The sequence below is a fragment of the Girardinichthys multiradiatus genome, chromosome 21 (assembly GCF_021462225.1).
Source record: "Girardinichthys multiradiatus isolate DD_20200921_A chromosome 21, DD_fGirMul_XY1, whole genome shotgun sequence".
Classification (NCBI taxonomy): domain Eukaryota; kingdom Metazoa; phylum Chordata; class Actinopteri; order Cyprinodontiformes; family Goodeidae; genus Girardinichthys; species Girardinichthys multiradiatus.
Window position 1 is genome coordinate 21681630 of NC_061813.1, and position 17909 is coordinate 21699538.

A 17909-nucleotide genomic window follows, 5' to 3' on the forward strand; every position below is an offset into this window, starting at 1 on the left:
ATCCTACTTCTGTTACATAGGCTACTTAACTTTTACCTATGCATGCATTCTATCTTTCTTTTGTAAAGGGGAATTTTTATATCTTAACCTTTTTTTTAATCATGCGCTGGCTGCTAAAACCATTATGTTGACGTTCATTTCTCGTTTTGAAATTGTGTAAATAATACATTTCCTACACAGTTGGTGTTCCTGAACGCACCTTGGTCCTGACTTCCACAGGAAGCGCGGTGACGCTGGCGCGGTTGTTGAAAACAAACCCGGGGCAGTTGTTGTTGACATGTCGCAAATACATAACCAGAGATCAGACACTCAAACGGCTGAACAGCTTCTCATACGCGGTTTTTGAACAGAAAGCCGGGACACGCCATTAAGCTAAACATGGAGTTATCTCCGCTTATAAAGAAAATAGGTAGGCTGAACCGTTCGCTGAGTTTTGCTCAACTTAAGGCTAACAGAACGTTAGCATGTCAGCTAATGTAAAGTAACTTCGTATAAAAGATAGATATCTACTTTCGTCAACTTTACCTAAACTCATTTACCACCGTCTGTCTTCGACTTATGCGACTGCTATCTTTAAATTTCAGGTCACTCTTTAGTGGAAATTAGAGTTCGAGCGTTGAAGAGCATCTTAAGTAAGCTGGACCATTCCCTCATCACGATAACTGACATTGTTCAAGAAAAAATGCTGTTCGTGCATCTGCTTGAATGGTTCAATTTCCCGGAGGTGCCAATGAAGGAGGAAGTCCTTGGATTGCTTTTAACTTTAGCAAAGGTACAAAGTAGTATGCTTCTTATTCAGAAAACGCTATGTGATTTTAGAGATTACTAGTTTGTGTAATTTTGCAACTAAAGGTATCAGGTGGACTGAATTTGGTTTGTGTTAAAATTTGTTAACATTTTTATGCATGTTTTTAGTGTGCGCCATATGTCGAATTTATTTGTTCTATATTCCCATATTGTGCTGGAAGACATCCATCAGCTCATTCATTAATACAGGTAGAAATGATCAAAAATAATAGATATTAACTAGAGCTGTACAATTAGTACGTTCAGTTTTTGCTTTAAAATGATCACTAGAACAATGTAGTCGGCAACAAAACTCACCAGTTCTTCAGCCAGACACAGGAATTGACAAATCTTTCCTTAATCTGGTTTGTGAGCTGCAGGTCAAATGCCGAAAAACAAAAATGTTATATCGTAACAATTAAATGCGTCAAAACTAAGAACTCCTACCATTTTATGGTTTTTAAACCCATCAACACATACTTTCATTTACTTTTTCCGTTTAGTGAAAATCAGATCAATATTAGGGACAAATGCTTTGATGTTGAGTTGCACAATATCAAATTGGTATGTGATTTTTTTTTTTTCATTGCCCTTGATACCCACACTTGAAGAAAGAAAAAAAAAATCCTGATATAGTGCAGGCCTACTTTGATGCCTAATCATGAAATTCCTTCATTTTCTGTTGAATTGAGCACTAATATTTGAAACTGAGGAAACTGCATCGTATTTTTTGTAACCTAAGTGTAATAGTTCATAGAATCGAACCTCCTTCTGTAATTATTTGTTTTTATCCTGCTTTTTGTTTGGGATAAATTAAAAGCAATTAGTTTCCAAACTAAAAGAGTAATCCTTTTTTAAATTCTTATTTTAATGTGAACCACCATAATTGTGATCATTATTCTTTTGATAATCAATGTTTGTAAATGAGAACTGGTACATTTTACCTGGTAAATAATGAAGCCTTACTATTTACTTTATTATTATTTTTTAAATAATTTTAGTAAATAAACTCCACACACAGCACATGTGGCATATCCACTATTAGACAGGTTTAACCGTATTGTAAAAAATACTATAAATCTAAATTTCAATTGCAAGTGTGGTTAAAAAAGTAAACTAAAATATTTGTTTCCGCCATATTCTAGTAATAGAAACCAGACATATTTTTAAAATACATTTGGAGACATTTATGATAGACTTAAAAGTGACATTTAGTGCCACTTGTTGACCATTACCCCTTGTGTTCTTCCATTTTAAACCTAGAAGATGACATCATTTACAAAATATGAGTCAGAACTAAAGTATTGGAAAATAAAACGTGAATTGTAATTTTTCTTTTTTTTTTTTAATTCAGGTGTATTCATAGAGGTAAAAGTAAATGGGTGTTTCCTCACAGATTTCTAGTGATAACACAGTTAGGGCCATTAGGGGAGGATTGCGATTAAGGACAGAATACAAACAGTGAACTGTGTGTGATATTTGCAGAGGCGTAGGTTTCACTAATGGCATTTTAAGGTAACACAAATGATCTCAAACATTTAAAACATCAGACCAATTATTACAGATTATTTTTTCTCATTTTGTGGGTGTTTGTGTTGTTGTTGTGTGTTCAAAGCATCCTAGTTCAGCCCAGATGCTGAGGGACGTCGGGGCGGTGGACTTTCTCTCTCAGCTTTCTCCTACAATTGAGCCCAGACTGCGAGCTGTCATCGATGGAACCCTGGACCAGCTGTTCCAGCTTCCTGAGCTACTCCCCAGTCATTCAGCTGTCTACTCTCATGGAGCGTGCAGCACAACTACAACAGGTGTCACAAGTTGAACCAAATGTTTATTTTACTTGAGAAGGATTTTTATTTTACTGTGCTCTATTGCAGCAGGCAGATTGTCTTTTTTCATCCTCCTGTTTTAGCAGAAAATAGATGTACTGTATGGAAGATGTGCAGTAGCAAATGTGCTGTCTCTTCTGCAGCTCCAACAATTGTTTCAGTTGACGATAATGTGCCTAAAATGGGTTATTTCCACAAGAGTATGCATTGCAGCACAAATGTACCACCTCAGAAGATAGCAGGTAATTCTTACTGAGACACACTGTCACTTTTTCTAAGGTTATCCTATTTTGTGTTTCACTTTACAAAGATAATTTGTGTTTTCTGTTTTTTTTTTTTTTTACCCCCTTCATGTATGCAGTACGTGAGTCTGTGAGATGTCTGAAATTTTCTGTATTTCCATGGCTGACTTTGACAAACACAGACCGACACATACTTTCTTCCAATGAGAGGTAAGACATAACACAGTTTGCTATTATTTTTCTTGTTTATGCAGCTACTGGCACGCTTCGGTTTTTAAGTTCCAGAAACCTTTGAATTTGTGCCCAGCTCTGCTAACAGGATCTGCCGTTCTTTTTTGATTTCAATTACTGGGTTATATAATATTCACATTTCAAGTTTTTTTTTTTTCTTACAAGTATTAAAAACTCATTTATTCGATGCAGCTCTCTGGGGAGCAGCAATCCTAACATGGTGAGGACAACCTGTGAACTTCTCTGTGACGTCATCATGCAGGACTTTCCAGCAGAGATCTTCCTGCAAAGGCCTGGAACTGTTAAGGTTTGCATTATCATGTCTAAATACTTATATTTGTGTAACAAAACAATGATTTGCAAAAGTATTCATGCACCTTAAACTTCTTAATATTTTGGTCAAATTGCATCTAGAAATGCTAATGTATTTTGAGGGATTTTATGAGATAGACTCAGATTTTATGTGAATCTCAGTGGAAATCCAGCTGTTTTATGAAGGTTTCTAAGAGAACATAGTGAATAAACAATAACACGAAGATCAGGGAACACAGCAGACAGATCAGGGATAAAGTTGTGGAGAAGTTCAAGGCAGGCAAGCTCTGAACATCTCACTGGGCTCCTTTCAATCCATCATCCGAAAAGGAAATGGGCATTGCTAAAATTAAAATCTAAAACACAGTAAAATGTGGTGAAAAAGACAGTGTAAATGTCGCTGTCACACAAAGACATACACATATATGTATACAGTGCTGTTTTTGCTTTTTTGTCACATTTAAATGCTTCAGATATAAAACAAATTTTAACACTGGATGATGATAACCTGAGTAAACAGTTTTGCAATCATGATTTCATTCAGTAATGGAGAAAAGCTATGCTGACCAACCGGTCCTACGTAGTACAGACTTTGGATAGGTCACTCCAGATATTTATTTTGTCTTTTGTTTTTATCGTTTAGAGGTGGCTTTGCTGCTATGCTTTGAATTATTGTCCTGCTGAAGAACAAATGTGTGATTGGGCTTAAGGTCCTGTAATGATAGCTGGACATAATCCTGATTATCCTGCAGAATGTTCTGATAGGGTGCAAAGTGTATGATTCCATCAGTTATGGCAAGTTGGCCAGGTGTTGAGGGAACAAAGCAGCCCCAAACCATCACAGTGCCACCACCATATTTGACTGTCAGTATCATGGTCTGTTTCTGAAATACTTTGTGTTAGTTTTAGTTTAGATGTAACGTGACATACACCATCAAAAAAGTTCCACTTTTGTGTCGTCGGCCCACAGACTGTTATCCCAAAAGTCTTGGGGATCATCAAGATGTTTTTGTTTTTTTTTAAATGTCAGATGGGCCCTTAGGCTGTTTTGGTTCTGCAGTGGTTTTGGACTTGGAACTCTCCCATGGAGAGTCTCTCTTTCTTATTGTTAAATCATAAACTCTGACTTTACCTGACACAAGTGATGTCTGCAGAGCTTTAGATGTTATTCTGGGTTGTTTTGTGACCTCCTGGAAAAGTGGTGATGAACTCTTGGAATAATTTTGGTTTACTGGCCTTTCTTGGGAGAGTTTACCACTGCTGTGTTTGTGGATTATGGCTCTCGCTTTGGTTTACTGGTGTCCCACAGTCTTAGAAGTAGCTTTGTATCATTTCTAGACAGGTAGAACAAAAGACTTTGTTTTTCTAATGTTTTGAACTTTTATAGATTAGTTGCTTTTCAAGATGTTTCAGCTGTCAGCTGAGGTTGCATTTAAATTATTTGTTAAATCTGTAGGTCAGGTAATAATCAAGCTTGGGTTTGGTTTGTGAAATTGAGCTAAGCTTTCTAAGAAATATACTTTAAGCACAGTTTATTTATTATTTAATAAGGCGGATAATTACTTTTTCCCATAGGGTCAGGTCACCTTTTTCCCCTAATGAATCATCATTTAAAAAACTGCTTTTTGTATTTACTCAGGTTATCTATATCCAATATTAACATTTGTTTGATGACCCACAACTTGTAAGTGTGACAAAAAACAAAAACAGAAGAAATGTGTAAAGGGGCAAGCACTTTTTTATGGCTCTGTATGCATGTATAGGCCTGGAAAAGTTCCAATCAAGATTAAAGCGGGTAATTAATTAAAAGGAAATATCTGTGTTTAGTAGTCCAAGTGCAATATAATTAAAAAGGGGAAAAAAATCAAAACAAGGTAAAAGAGAAATATATAGGTCCCAAAAAGAAGTATAGTGAAATTTAAAGCCATTTTCTGTCTGCATGCAGCATCCTATGATTGTCAGAACATTAACATTCTAAATAAACCTGAACACAACATTCCCTTAGTGTGACATGGTGGTGGCCGCATCATGCAGTGGGGTGCTTCTCTGAGAAGCTGGTCAGTGTGGATGAAGATGAAAAGGAGTTGTATAAAAACGAATTTGGTGTATAAAAAATAACAATTTATATATACTTTAATGTATTTGATTTTGTTAGTAGAAACTTGGATTGCTCTTAAATACCATAAGAATAGTCTTTACTTAAAACCACTTGAACAGAAAACCAAAGCAACATATGAACACACTGGAGAAGAAATGCAAAGACTTTTTGTTCTTTTTTTTGCTGCCTGTATCGTGCTCCTCTTCAGCCTCATCACATTAGTTTTGTTAAGTGAACAGATTCCTATTAGATTTCTCTGATTGTTGCTTAACTGTAAAAATAAAAACTATAGTTTTCTTGTGGAAAACATCAGTTTTTAGATGTGGTGTCCTTGATCCTGTTGGAGGTTGTTGAGTTGCAGTTTTCTTGAGGTTTCCTTTTTTTGTGGGTTCTAGATTGCTGTAAGGATACAGCTTGGCTACAATGTACCGCTTGGAGGATGTGAAAGCTAGTGCTTCTGGGACATTCTGCTGGTTTACTTTTGTCAAGAAACAGTCAATCACACTTTGAATAGATGCTGACTTTTTGGACTCAGGTTTTATTTAAGATGTGTCAACGAGGGATGCCACAATCCTTAAATCTTTTGTCTGCGACAAGTTCAGACTTTCTGCATTGACAGATACAATATCTCTCAAAAAGTAAGTACACCCCTCGCATATTTGGAAATATTCTATCAGCGATGGGTACCGAATTCGGTACTTTTATAGGTACCGACCAAATTCCGTCGGTACCACCAAGTACCAATTCACGTAAAATCAAACGGTACCATGTTTCGGTACCTAACCGCATCATTGTGACACTGATTTTGTGACATGAACACAGCATAGCGCCCACAGGAGTGTATTGACGTCAGTAGCCGCTGGTACCGTCAACAAAGCATGGCTGATTGGGTTTTTATATATTCAGTCAAGTTTATATATTGAGAAATAAATATGTTAAATTGAGAAACTTAAAGACTTTATTATTAAACATGTTAACATTTATTACCACACAAACAAACACAGAAATACTGAAAATTGGTACTGTTGAGTACCGATTCCCAGGTATCAGTTAATATTTGAAAGGTACCCATCCCTATATTCTATTTATTATATGTTTTCATGAGACCACATTGAAGAAATGGCACTTTGATACAATGTAAAGTACTACAGCTTGTTTACAGTAAATCTGCTGTCCCCTCAAAATACCTTAATACATCCATTAATGTCTAAACCGCTGGCAACAAAAGTGAGTACACCCCTAAGTCAAAATGTCTAAAATGGGTCCCATTAGCCTTTTTCCCTCCCCATGTCATGTGACTCATTAGTGTTAAAAGGTCTCAGATGTGAATGGGGAGCAGGTGCTTTAAATTTTGCGTTATCGTATCACAGTGATCATACTGGTCACTGGAAGTTCAACATGGCGCCTCATGACAAAGGACTCTCTGAGGCTATGAGAGATTGCCAACACCCTGAAACTGAGCGGCAGCACTGTGGTCAAGACCATACAGCGCTTCAATAGGACAGGGTCCCTCGCCATGGTCGAGCAAAGAAGTTTAGTGCATGTGCTCAGTGTCATCCAGAGGTTGTCTTTGGTAAAAAGACGTACGAGTACTGGGGGGGGGGGGGGGGGGGGGGGGCATTGCTCAGACCACGCTGCATCAAATTGGTCTGCATGGCTGTGGCTCCAGAAGGAGGCCTCTTTCAAAGCCCGCAAACAGTTTGCTGAAGACAAGCGGACTAAGGGCATGGATTACTGGAAACGTGTCTTGTGGTCTGATGAGATCAAGATAAACTTATTTGGTTCAGATGGTGTCAAGCATGTGTGGTGGCAATCAGATGAGGAGTACAAAGACAAGCGTGCCGACTACAGGCATCTTTAAACAGAAGGTGGAGGAGCACATCCACCAGCTCCATGATGTCGTCATGGTGGAGTGAAAGAGGATTTCAGTGGCAACCTGCCAAGCCCTAGTGAACTCCATGCCCAAGAGACTTGAGGCAGTGCTGGAAGATAATAGGGGCCACACAAAATATTGACACTCTTGGCATAGTTTGGATGTTTTATTTTTGCACTAACTGTTGTTGCCAGCGGTTTCGACATTAATGATTGTGTGTTGACTTTTTTTGAGGGGACAGCAAACTTACACTATTATACAAGCTGTACACAGACTACTTTTTTACTTTACAAGTGTGGTATCTTCAGTGTTGTCCCATGAAAAGATATAATAAAGTATTTACAATAATATGAGGGGTGAGATGCTGGACCTTGTTTTTTATCTGTTAAGATTAGCTGTGTTTATGTCAAAGATTGAGAAGTATAGATCCCAGCTTTGGCAGCATCAAAGTGACCTTGTTAACTAGGCCTTTGTCTGAGTGTTTGAGAAAATATTATTTAGCCCCAATGAGCAACTATCAGCATTGCAATTTGTTTAATAAAGTGGAGCTTAAAACTGCATTGGTCTCTGGGCAGTATTAGCACACTGTCACCCAGCAGTCTCATGTTCAGAGGAAAACATTGCTGGAAAGTACTTCTTGTTGTGTTGCTTTAGTTCCTCTCCTTCTGAGTCCTCAGTTATGTTAAGGAAAAAGAACCAACTTAAACTTAGACACATGTCTCCATTAGAAACAGATTGCAGGAAATTAGAACTTTGAACAAATTACTGCTTCAGTAATTCAATTCCTGTTGCCCTTTTTGTTTATTGATTCTTACTCCCTGTTCTCTTTGATTGTCTGGGTCAAGTATTTGTACTTAAAGGCATTTATTGTTACTATATGGAAAATATATGCTGAATCAAATCAATAAATGAATAGATTAGACATTATTTATGTTACCCAGCTGTAAAGTATGACGACAACTGAAATCCTCTTCTTTTTTTCAGAACCTTTTGTTACTGCTCAGGCTGGGTTCAGGTAAAGGTGAGGTCAGCTACCACCACTCATCTGCCCTGTCCTGCCTGCGGCAGCTTTGTGTGGGACTGAAGAGGAGACTGCGCTTCCATCAGGATCCAGGCTTCTACTCAGCAAAGCAGGGTAAAATGTCTCATTAACCCATCAGTTTATGTACCCCCCACCATGTCGCCTAAATGAGACATTTCAAAAAAAAAGGTTGCTGTTTTCTCAATCTTTACCTTTTGCTGAATTTCACTTAGGTGAAAGAAAAAGCTGCATTCAGAAGTTTACCTACACTCTTCCAAAAACATGGGGCTTTGATTTATTTAATTGATTTCTCTTTTTTTTTTTTTTTTTACCAACACGAGCTTTAACTTGAATGTTTTATAAAAGCAAGAATTGGCAATGCAATTTTTACCTGTTGTGGATGTTCCCTAATCCACACTGGGTCACAGTTATACATTCAGGCTTAAATATTGATATACATACACCCTCACTTATATCTCATTAAATGTCCCTTTACAAGTTTCACCCTGATCACATGGTTTACGTCTTGGGAGAGTTGGTCAAGTTTAAAGTGGCTGGCTTTACTGGCACAGGGATGGAGTTTATGTATAGTCTTTGTGCAAATTTTGGAGAATGTGCTTGTTTCTTGATCGGTACACTCTCAGTCCGTGGCAGGATAAATCCTAACTTCACTGTGGACATAGTCACAGGTTGTGAGTATATATAATGAATGCTGTCAAAACAAATGCTTTTAATGCTGGCACAAAGAAACTGCCAGTTGCACTCAATCATGACGAACAGCAAGGAGAAAATGGCTTAAAATTGGCAGGTTAACACAATGTAGAACCGTCAGCATCACCTATTGAAAGGTTTTGGTGAATTTATGTATGTATATGACTTTTATTAACTCTCAGTGGATAAGAGACAATACAAACATGTTAGACTTGTTTAAAAAAAAAAAACATTGATTTTGTATGATCATTGAAAAAAAACAAACATTTGCAGTAAATCTTAAAAAAACTAAAATTAATATATTATTCGTGCCCAGGGCGAGTATATTTGTGGTCAGTAAACCTCTGACCACAAATATACATGCTATTTAGTAGGACATGTTTTTATATTGGTACATTTAGCCAGTATGCATTTGGACAAAAAGCAGGTATCAAACAAATATTAATGTCTAATTTCTCTGTAACTGTTCAGATCCAGTGTCCCAGAACTCGTCCTTCTCTCACACCCAGGAGGTCAGGGGGAACCAGCATTCACAGGCCTCTTCTCCTGCGGCTGAATGCTCTTCGCGGCCCTCTGTGGTGGGTCGCACAGGCCAGAGAGCCAGGGGAGATGGTCAGGATGGAGATGCAGCCTCTGACAGGTGTGTAAAACAATTTTTGCATAACTGCTCTTGTTGTTTAATGCATTGTTTTTGGGAAATGTACTTTGATTGGTTTCTGTGAAACTACTGAATGTCATACAGCAATTAGGCAAGTAAGTGTATCTGTATAGCACCATTCATACACATGGTAATTCAAAATGCTTTGCAAAGAATTAAGGAAAAGGAGATTAAGAGAATTACATTGAAAATACAAAATACATTAAAGCACTGGTTTCACATTACATAAAAAAAGGATTTGAATTTAAAATGAATTAAAAAAAACTCAGACTTGATAGAGATTACCTTTATGGAGATGCTGTACCCAACAGTCATGTTGTTAGTTTGGATTTAAAACCGCCAACGGTTTCTGCACATCATAGTCTTTCAGGCACTTACTCGCATACTGAGCAGCACAGAAACTGAACACTGCCTTCCTGCGTTTAGTTCTGGTCCTGGGAGCTCTGAATGAGCAGGTCTCTGGTTACCCGAGTTGTCCACTTGGGGATCTTCGCCTCACCAGCAACTCTTTAATTTATTTAGGCACTCGACCATTTAATGTTTTATCAATACGATTTTAAAATGTATCCCTTTACAAACGGGAACATAATATTAAGTTAAGGGTACCATCATTTTTGTCCAGGCCTGTTTCATGAGTTTATTGTTTTAAATAATTGTGTTGAAGCACGTTTTAAAAGCAATGTTTATTTTCATAGAATTTTTATTCATTATAACCTTTGTCAGATTCAAGTTATTTCTGTGACCATTGTGGGTTTTTCTTTTGTTAACCGAGGGGTACCAACAATTTTGTCCACGTGTGTATGTCATCAGAAGAAATACTATAAGATATGTTGTAGTACTTGACAATCTGAGCTAGGGGAATCTAACCGAGGTTGAATAAAAGTGGTCTAAGAATTGAGCCTTGAAGAACCCCACATGTGATCCTAATTTGGTCAGTTTTATAATTAACAATTGAAACAAAGTAGTCAAAGTAACCTGCCAATCGGGATGATAGATTTTAGAACTCAATTATTTCTGATAAAAAGATCCTTATGTTTGTGACTTTTCAGCCCTTTTTATGCATCTATGATAATAATTAAAATTGTCTAGTGAGGCTCAAAATATTTTCTGCCTCTAACATTATCAGCGATTAAAGCCCTCTAAGAGTTTGTTTTTATTCCAGTTAAGACACATTCTGTTGCACGATCCATCTTTTAGTTCTTTAATTTGGATGGTCTGACGTGATATTAAAGATTATTTCTGTGATTCATCCAGTGGCAGCTCACACAGGGGTTGGGCAACAGTCCAGGCCCCCGAACAGACGTCCCGTACCCCTGCAGATGCAGCTCACATGGAGCTTCTGGACCTGAGCGTGAAAGATGTACTGGAGCTTCAGTTGCAGCAGCTCAGCGTGGCCCAGTTTGCTGTTGCCACCATGCAGCATGCTATACCTCTGCTGAAGACAGGTGGGAGTCTGTTATCTTTTATTTTTTGGTCTTTGCTGTGTCTGTTTTTTTGCTTTCTTCTCTGATTGAAAAAACTTGAAATACTGTAAATATCCCCAGTCCTGCTTCCCTACATCAACTAGATTCTATCCAGTGTTATTTGATCTTGTCAAAAATAAAAATCCCTTCCTCTGCTTTTGTTCTACTTCTCTCCTCCTCTCAGAAGCTTTGCATGCGTTCCACCGTGTTCTGGAGCTGTTGTGTGATGCTCTCCTCCTGCTCAGGGAGAGTGTTTGCGAGCTGGTCTGGGACGATCTCAGCCTGGTGGGGATGGAGCTGGCAAGTCAACACAACTCATGACAGCCTCTTATGTAGATGAATGGATACACTTCACTGAAATGGGGAGCTGGCTCGGCCACCAGACAGTTTGTCACAGACACACAAGCATACGGTGCTCAACTGTCAAGGAGAACTGTGGGCATGCGAGGGAGCTGAATGAATTATACTCAGTTGCAAAGAGCTACCTACACGTACATGCAAGCTTATTGTCTGCAGCCCCTGGGTTAATCAAACATCATAACTGCTGGGTTAGTAAATGTCTTCATTCATTATGTATGTAAAGTCAAAACAATAGATCGCTTAAACAGGTTTGTGCCTTTTAACAGCACAGGATTATTTATTATATTCCCTGGCAGCTTTTCGAGTATGGTCTCTGCTTTGGGATTTACGCACTTGTCAAGCCGGGGCCCCTGCGGCCCTCTGCTGTTTAATACATGCTCAGCGTCGTGCAACCTAAGAACTATTTTGTTATCTTTATGTGGGGAGCAGCTTTTGTTTGCCAGACCCCTCCGTTTTCCTGTGAGATTGAGCTGAACCAAGCAATGCACAGGACATGTACTGCCCCCTGCTGGTGTATCTCCTCTATTGTTCCATGTCTAAATCCAGAACAAAGTGACTGAGAATAGATTGTTCCAATTTATTCATACCGGGATAGGGCGGATCTGTATCTCGTCCCAAAATAACCCTGAAATCTGATTACATTCAATTCCTCAACCGCTAAAATGAACAATTTTTCTCCTGGCTCCTAGCCAAGCTGTGTTTGAGTCTGAAAAAAGGTGCTCAGTGTGGGTACACTTCTATGTGCTGCTGTGTGTTTGTTGCCTGGGTGCTTTTATCTACTTTTCTGTCAGTTCATGATTTGGTTTACATTTCTCTCTGTTTATTTTAGAAGGAGAATCTGCAAGCCTGTATGGAGCAACTGGGGGATATACTCAGCTTTCACCAGAGCCATTCGGCAGATGTTCCTCACAGTTCTCTGGTTAACCATAGAATGGCCTACATAGGGACTGCGATATTTACCATCAAACTCTTACAGGCAATCCTCCCTCCAGAGAAGGTGTGTACAGTGGCTTGCCAGTTGCCAAGTATTCATGTTCATGTTACAACTACACACTTTAGTGCATTTTAATAGGAATTTATGCAATAGATCAATATAAAACATCACCTAATTTTGAGGTGGGAGGAAAATGATACGTGGCTTAAAAATTGTTTTTCAATAAACAATCTTAAAAGTGTGGCATGTGTTTGGATTAACCCCTCTATACGCAGATATTCCTCAATAAAATCCCATACAACTAGCTGACCTCAGAAGTCACCTGATTACAGTCATTAAGACGGGCGAGGAGAGCATTCATCAGGAAAGCAGCCAAGAAGCTCGTGGTAACTCGGAAAGAGCTGCAGAGGTTCTAAGCTAAATTCTAAAAATCATTCTGTTGACAGGACTATTTCTTGCCATTAGCAGTCCACCAATGTGACCTTTATGGAATAGTGGCAACAATAATTTTGCCACAAGTCATTTAGGGGACACGGCAAATGAGACCAAAATAGAACTTTATGGCATAAATGGAAAGTACTGTGTGTTGCAGATAAGTTCTATTGCACCTCATCCGCGCCATCCCCGGAATGAAGCGTGGTGGTGGAAGCATCATGCTGTGGGACAGGGAAACTGGTTGGAATTGATGAAATATGAATATAGTTAATTACAGGGCGATCCTGGAAGGAAAGAGACTTAAATCTTTAGATGCTGCTAACGATGCAAGTCTGTGGCAGAGGTTCATCTTTATGCAAACCTAAAACTTTCAGCCTGACCTGCAACAGAATGGTTCAGATCAAAGCATATCATGTGCTAGAATGGCCCAGTAAAGGCCAGACCTAAATCCATTTCCATTGAATTTCTCTGCACTATTTTGTCTTGGTTTGTTACACAAGGTTCCAATAAAAGTAAGTTTCTGGCTGTAACTGATGGTGACTAAATATGAAAAAAAGGATGTGATTGTGCAACCAAGTCATCAGTTCATTGCAGTTTCAGTCTAAAAGTTATTATTTCTCTGAACTCTGAACAGGCTGGTGAAAATCTCCCTGAAAGAACAGCAGCTGCCATTTTCCATTTATGTTTGGACTCCTCACTGGGAAGTTTATTACCCAGCATGCAAGAGACAGCTGTGGCCTACTTGGAGCAGGTGAACTCAGACAGCCACGACATCTACAGGAGGGTGAACAGAGCTGCGCTTTGGATGGAATCAACTTGCAACTTCGTAAAGGAGGCACAAGCTGAAGTATGAGTTGTAGGACACATAACCTCAAAATAGTAATGTTTTATAGAAATATAGCTTGCAATTATGGAGGCATCTCTTAAGCCTGTGATTGATCATTTCTTTCTTTCTAAAGGGTGAAAGGAACTGGTTGGACCTACTGGAACTTGCAGACCAAGCCATAGATGGTCTTCCATTTCATCAGCATCTACCCATCATCAAGGAATGTGTACACATGTGCTCTTACTTGTAAGCCAAGAATCTGTTTGTTTAAAAGTAAATTCCTTCGGACTTTGTATAAAATGCTTTAAAATCGTTTGACTTTCCCTGATGAGGTGGAAGTTTGACCAGCCCAGCCCCCTCCTCCAGACTGAGAGTCAGAAACTCTTCCTCAAGCTGCTGTCCCATCCCTCACCGCCTGTCAAAACGGAAACATATGAGTGTACTTTAAACCTGGTCAAGGTCAGAGCATGATGTTTTACAGATAGCTGTTGTTTAAATGAGCATACAGGGTCATGACTGACACATATCAGTCAGATTTTGCCTAAAATGGGAGCTGCCATATGGATCTTCGACACCTAAGTAAAATGGTGACAAATGAGGTACAGCTCTTTGATAGCATGCTATAAAAACCCTGCTTGACATTTTGAATCAGCCTCTCTTTTCATTTTACCAATCAGAGTCTAGAAATGAGAGTGAATTGTATTTTATGAACGTGAGCTCAAGCGAGATTATGATGTGATTACATATACCCCTAGGACTGCCTTGGCATCCAGAATCTGTCAAGAGAGAAAGCAGCAGCATCAGCGGCTGTTAACTTCCTTCTCCACCACAAGGTTCTGTATGAAATAAGTGCTTTTGGACTGCAGGACTCTGCAGAAAAGGTATTTGCATCTATTTTTGGGGTTTATATCTTAGATTTGTAGATGTGGGAAAGTTTTTACAGTTTTTGTTCCCTTGTTCAAGTATTTATACGCCTTAAGCTTTTCCACTTTTTGTCATGTTGCCACCACATTCTTAAATGTTTTTATATTGGATTTTATGTGATAGTTTAGCACAGTCTGGCCAAAGAATTGTCAAGTGGAAGGAAAAATAATAGTATTTAAAAATCGATACTTTGTTGAACACCTTTGTTGATGTAGTCCCACTTTGTAGTTTTTAAAGTCCTGTCTCGGACTGTGATACATGCACCACTGGCGGTATTTGGATGCTCTGTGGTAATGCTCTTATGAAAATATTAGAGAATTTGTAAATTTCAAGTTAGCACAATCATCTGGCTCACCCTCAAAGTCAGGTTTTTAATTTGTGACGTGACTGGTTTTAGGGTTAGGGTTTTTAAAAAGCAGTAAAATTTTCAGTATGATAAACTTAAACTTAAATATTCATCTGTTTCATTAAAGCAATGACTTGCTAAGCACTGTGCAACATTTCTTTGTGAACATATACTTTAGCATTTCAATCCATAGAGTCCTGAAAAAATAAGCTGTCGCCTTGCTATGTGTAGCTAACCTGGTCATAAAAATGACCAATTCCCACTTTTTTCCCCAACTTGCAACTGGAACATAGTTAATTCAATTTAGAAATCTGAGTTCCAACTTCTGAGGTTATAATGGAACTGTAATATAAAGCTAAACTCAGCCACCGCCAAAAAAGATGTTTTTTAACGTCATCAGAATCTTGTCTCTAAATAAAAACTTGTTAGTTAAAAAAGGGGAACCGGTGAATCATTTAAGACCCCTGTGGTTGGCCTGTTTCCAACTAGGCAACAAGTGCTAGTGGCGTTTTGCAGCAAGATTGATTACTGTGTAGAAACTAAGGGTGCACCAGTCGATCAGTTGGCCCCAATTTCCTTAATTTTGCGTGATCGGTCAAATCGTACATGTGAAACTGAACTTATCCACCGATCTTATCTATCGCCACAAAGATCTGAAAATCAGCCACTGTCCCATTTTGCTCTGCCGTGAGAGAGGACTGACTGACAAACCTGCCCACCATGTCATGTCTGCACGTGCGCTGTTAACGATAGTCACCCCACTGTTGCCAACTTAGTGACTTTGTTGTTACATTTAGTGACATGTGACCTTATAACACCTGGCAGTGTCAGTTATAAAAAAAATCTGAATCAGAAGGTCAGGTTTTTTTAAGATAGTGATGGGTAGGGCTGGGCGATACGGCCTAAAATGAATATTATGATATATTGAGCAGTTCATCTCGGTAACGATAAATGAATGCTAACACTAACCTACCTACTACCAGCCGGACCCGCCACCGCAAAACCCCCCGAACTCCCCAAGCCGAACCTTGTTGCCACAGTCTTTTGTTCAACATCGTCCTTGCTGAACCCACTTTCTTTGAGGATGAGCTGCTCCTCTTCCCCCCTCGACCAGCTCTACCACCGCTTCAATATTTTAAATTTCCTCCATTTTCTCAACGTCACCATCTATTTTACTTCTTGTGGCAGCTCAGTGGGGTGGAGTCACGTAACTACAGACTGTACACATAGCGTAGCGTCTTAACACTAGAACTCCCAGGGCCGTCAGTTTGACGGTTTTGAAAGTTTGACATGCCATAACTTTGGTTTATTAAAACTCTTATCTTCCTGGCATCCTGACTTTTTCTAAACCTGTGTCTTTTGTATTCCTATGTCTCTATTTTTAAAAACAACAAAGTAAATAAAAGATCTAAGTATTTCTACCTCTAACTATCACAGCCGCTATTTTGACGGCCCTATTATTTACATTGATTTTTTTTTCCCGCAGCTGAGTTTACGCACGAGCGTTGCCTAGCAACCGCCACTCTATTCTTCCAGGACTACCCTATATATTCAGCCAACCCATCTTCCCATGAGCTCTGACCATTCACTGTTGGGATGTTGAGCATCCCACAGGATGGTGTTTTCACCATGTTTCACAGTGAGGATGATGAGTTTAGGGTCATGGATGGTATTAGTTTTCCACCATACATAGCTTTTTGCATGTACAGTTTATCTGCAGCAGTCAAACTTCAAATGGGACTTCTTCTAGCTTTGTTTCAACAGTGACTTTCTTTAAGACTTTTATGTATACATTTGGAAACCCATGCTTCCTTTTCCTTCCCCTTCACCATTGTACACTACTTTCTGTTAATCTAGCACATTAAATTCAAATTATGGTAGCTGTAACGTGACGAAATGTGAAAACGTTTAATAGGATATGAATACTTTTGAACTGTTTATCCAGATAATTTAGTCACCTATAGTGCTTGGTAGCAGCTGTTTGACTTGGGTTTGCTTTGTGAACTCAGCTCTTTACCTGTGATCTATAGGTGAATGTTGCTGCCAAGGATATCCTGCTATTTCTCCTCAAGGGACGATTAATGATGACAGCGCCAGCCTGGGACAGATTCAATGAGGCACTTTACCCGGTCATACCCATAATACAGGTGTTGTTCGCTTTGTGGAGATTACAAAGTAATTTCACTGCTGGGCTCTTAAACCAGCCTCCTGTTTGGAACTCATTGCACTATATTTACGGAGGGATATGGCAGTGCATGTTTTCCCACTGTCAAAGAAGTGATCATTACTAGAGGAATATTAATATTCTCAGAGCACAAAAACTGCTTTTTGTGCTTCCTGTGAGGAAAAACTTGTTTATTCTCTCGTTTACATATTTCATGCTATATTGTTTCCTTTTTTTGGTGGCAGAAACAAACTTTTATTAATTGCTCAGTCTCAGGCAACAAGAAGCCAAAAGACTCCTCATGAATATACATGAGCGTTTGACTAGGCTGTCAAGTGTGATTTCATTCAAACAGGCCAATACAAGTTGGGCCCTCTATGTCAACAAGAAATGAAATGAAACCACCCCTAATCAAAGTGATGCAGATTTTATTTACTGTTGCATTGCTTAGCAGGAATTCCCCGTTGTTCACGGCTTTGTCTTCCAACCCAGTCTGACAAGAACGTGTGTGTGTGTGTGTGTGTGTGGGGCTGTATGACAGGGCTATGCCAGCACTGAGGAGTCACTTGGAAAGTGTGTCCTGCTGATAAGTGACATGTCGGATGTGACAAGAGACAACGTTTTCCCCACTACAGGCAAGCTGAAAGCAGCGCTCCGACTCTTCTTCTCTAAACAGCCCACGTAAGTCAGAGCTCTGGG

The 17909-nt window shown here is 39.1% G+C and overlaps 1 protein-coding gene across 2 annotated transcripts in view; it reads left to right on the plus strand.

Moving 5' to 3' along the window:
* The first annotated feature begins 243 nt into the window (after window positions 1-243).
* rttn (rotatin) overlaps window positions 244-17909 on the plus strand; it is a 52108-nt gene continuing 34442 nt past the window's right edge. For both annotated transcript variants that reach the window (XR_007035732.1, XM_047349686.1), the window contains exons 1-17: window positions 244-409; window positions 585-772; window positions 2402-2591; window positions 2756-2854; window positions 2974-3064; window positions 3278-3392; window positions 8353-8503; window positions 9572-9740; window positions 11013-11203; window positions 11406-11521; window positions 12411-12578; window positions 13585-13797; window positions 13910-14022; window positions 14109-14235; window positions 14532-14657; window positions 17077-17193; window positions 17752-17891. Coding sequence is in view for 1 of the 2 variants with exons in the window: in XM_047349686.1 (XP_047205642.1) it covers window positions 379-409; window positions 585-772; window positions 2402-2591; window positions 2756-2854; window positions 2974-3064; window positions 3278-3392; window positions 8353-8503; window positions 9572-9740; window positions 11013-11203; window positions 11406-11521; window positions 12411-12578; window positions 13585-13797; window positions 13910-14022; window positions 14109-14235; window positions 14532-14657; window positions 17077-17193; window positions 17752-17891 (2345 nt within the window). In the remaining variant the exon portion in view is untranslated. The remainder of the gene's footprint in view (window positions 410-584; window positions 773-2401; window positions 2592-2755; window positions 2855-2973; window positions 3065-3277; window positions 3393-8352; window positions 8504-9571; window positions 9741-11012; window positions 11204-11405; window positions 11522-12410; window positions 12579-13584; window positions 13798-13909; window positions 14023-14108; window positions 14236-14531; window positions 14658-17076; window positions 17194-17751; window positions 17892-17909) is intronic.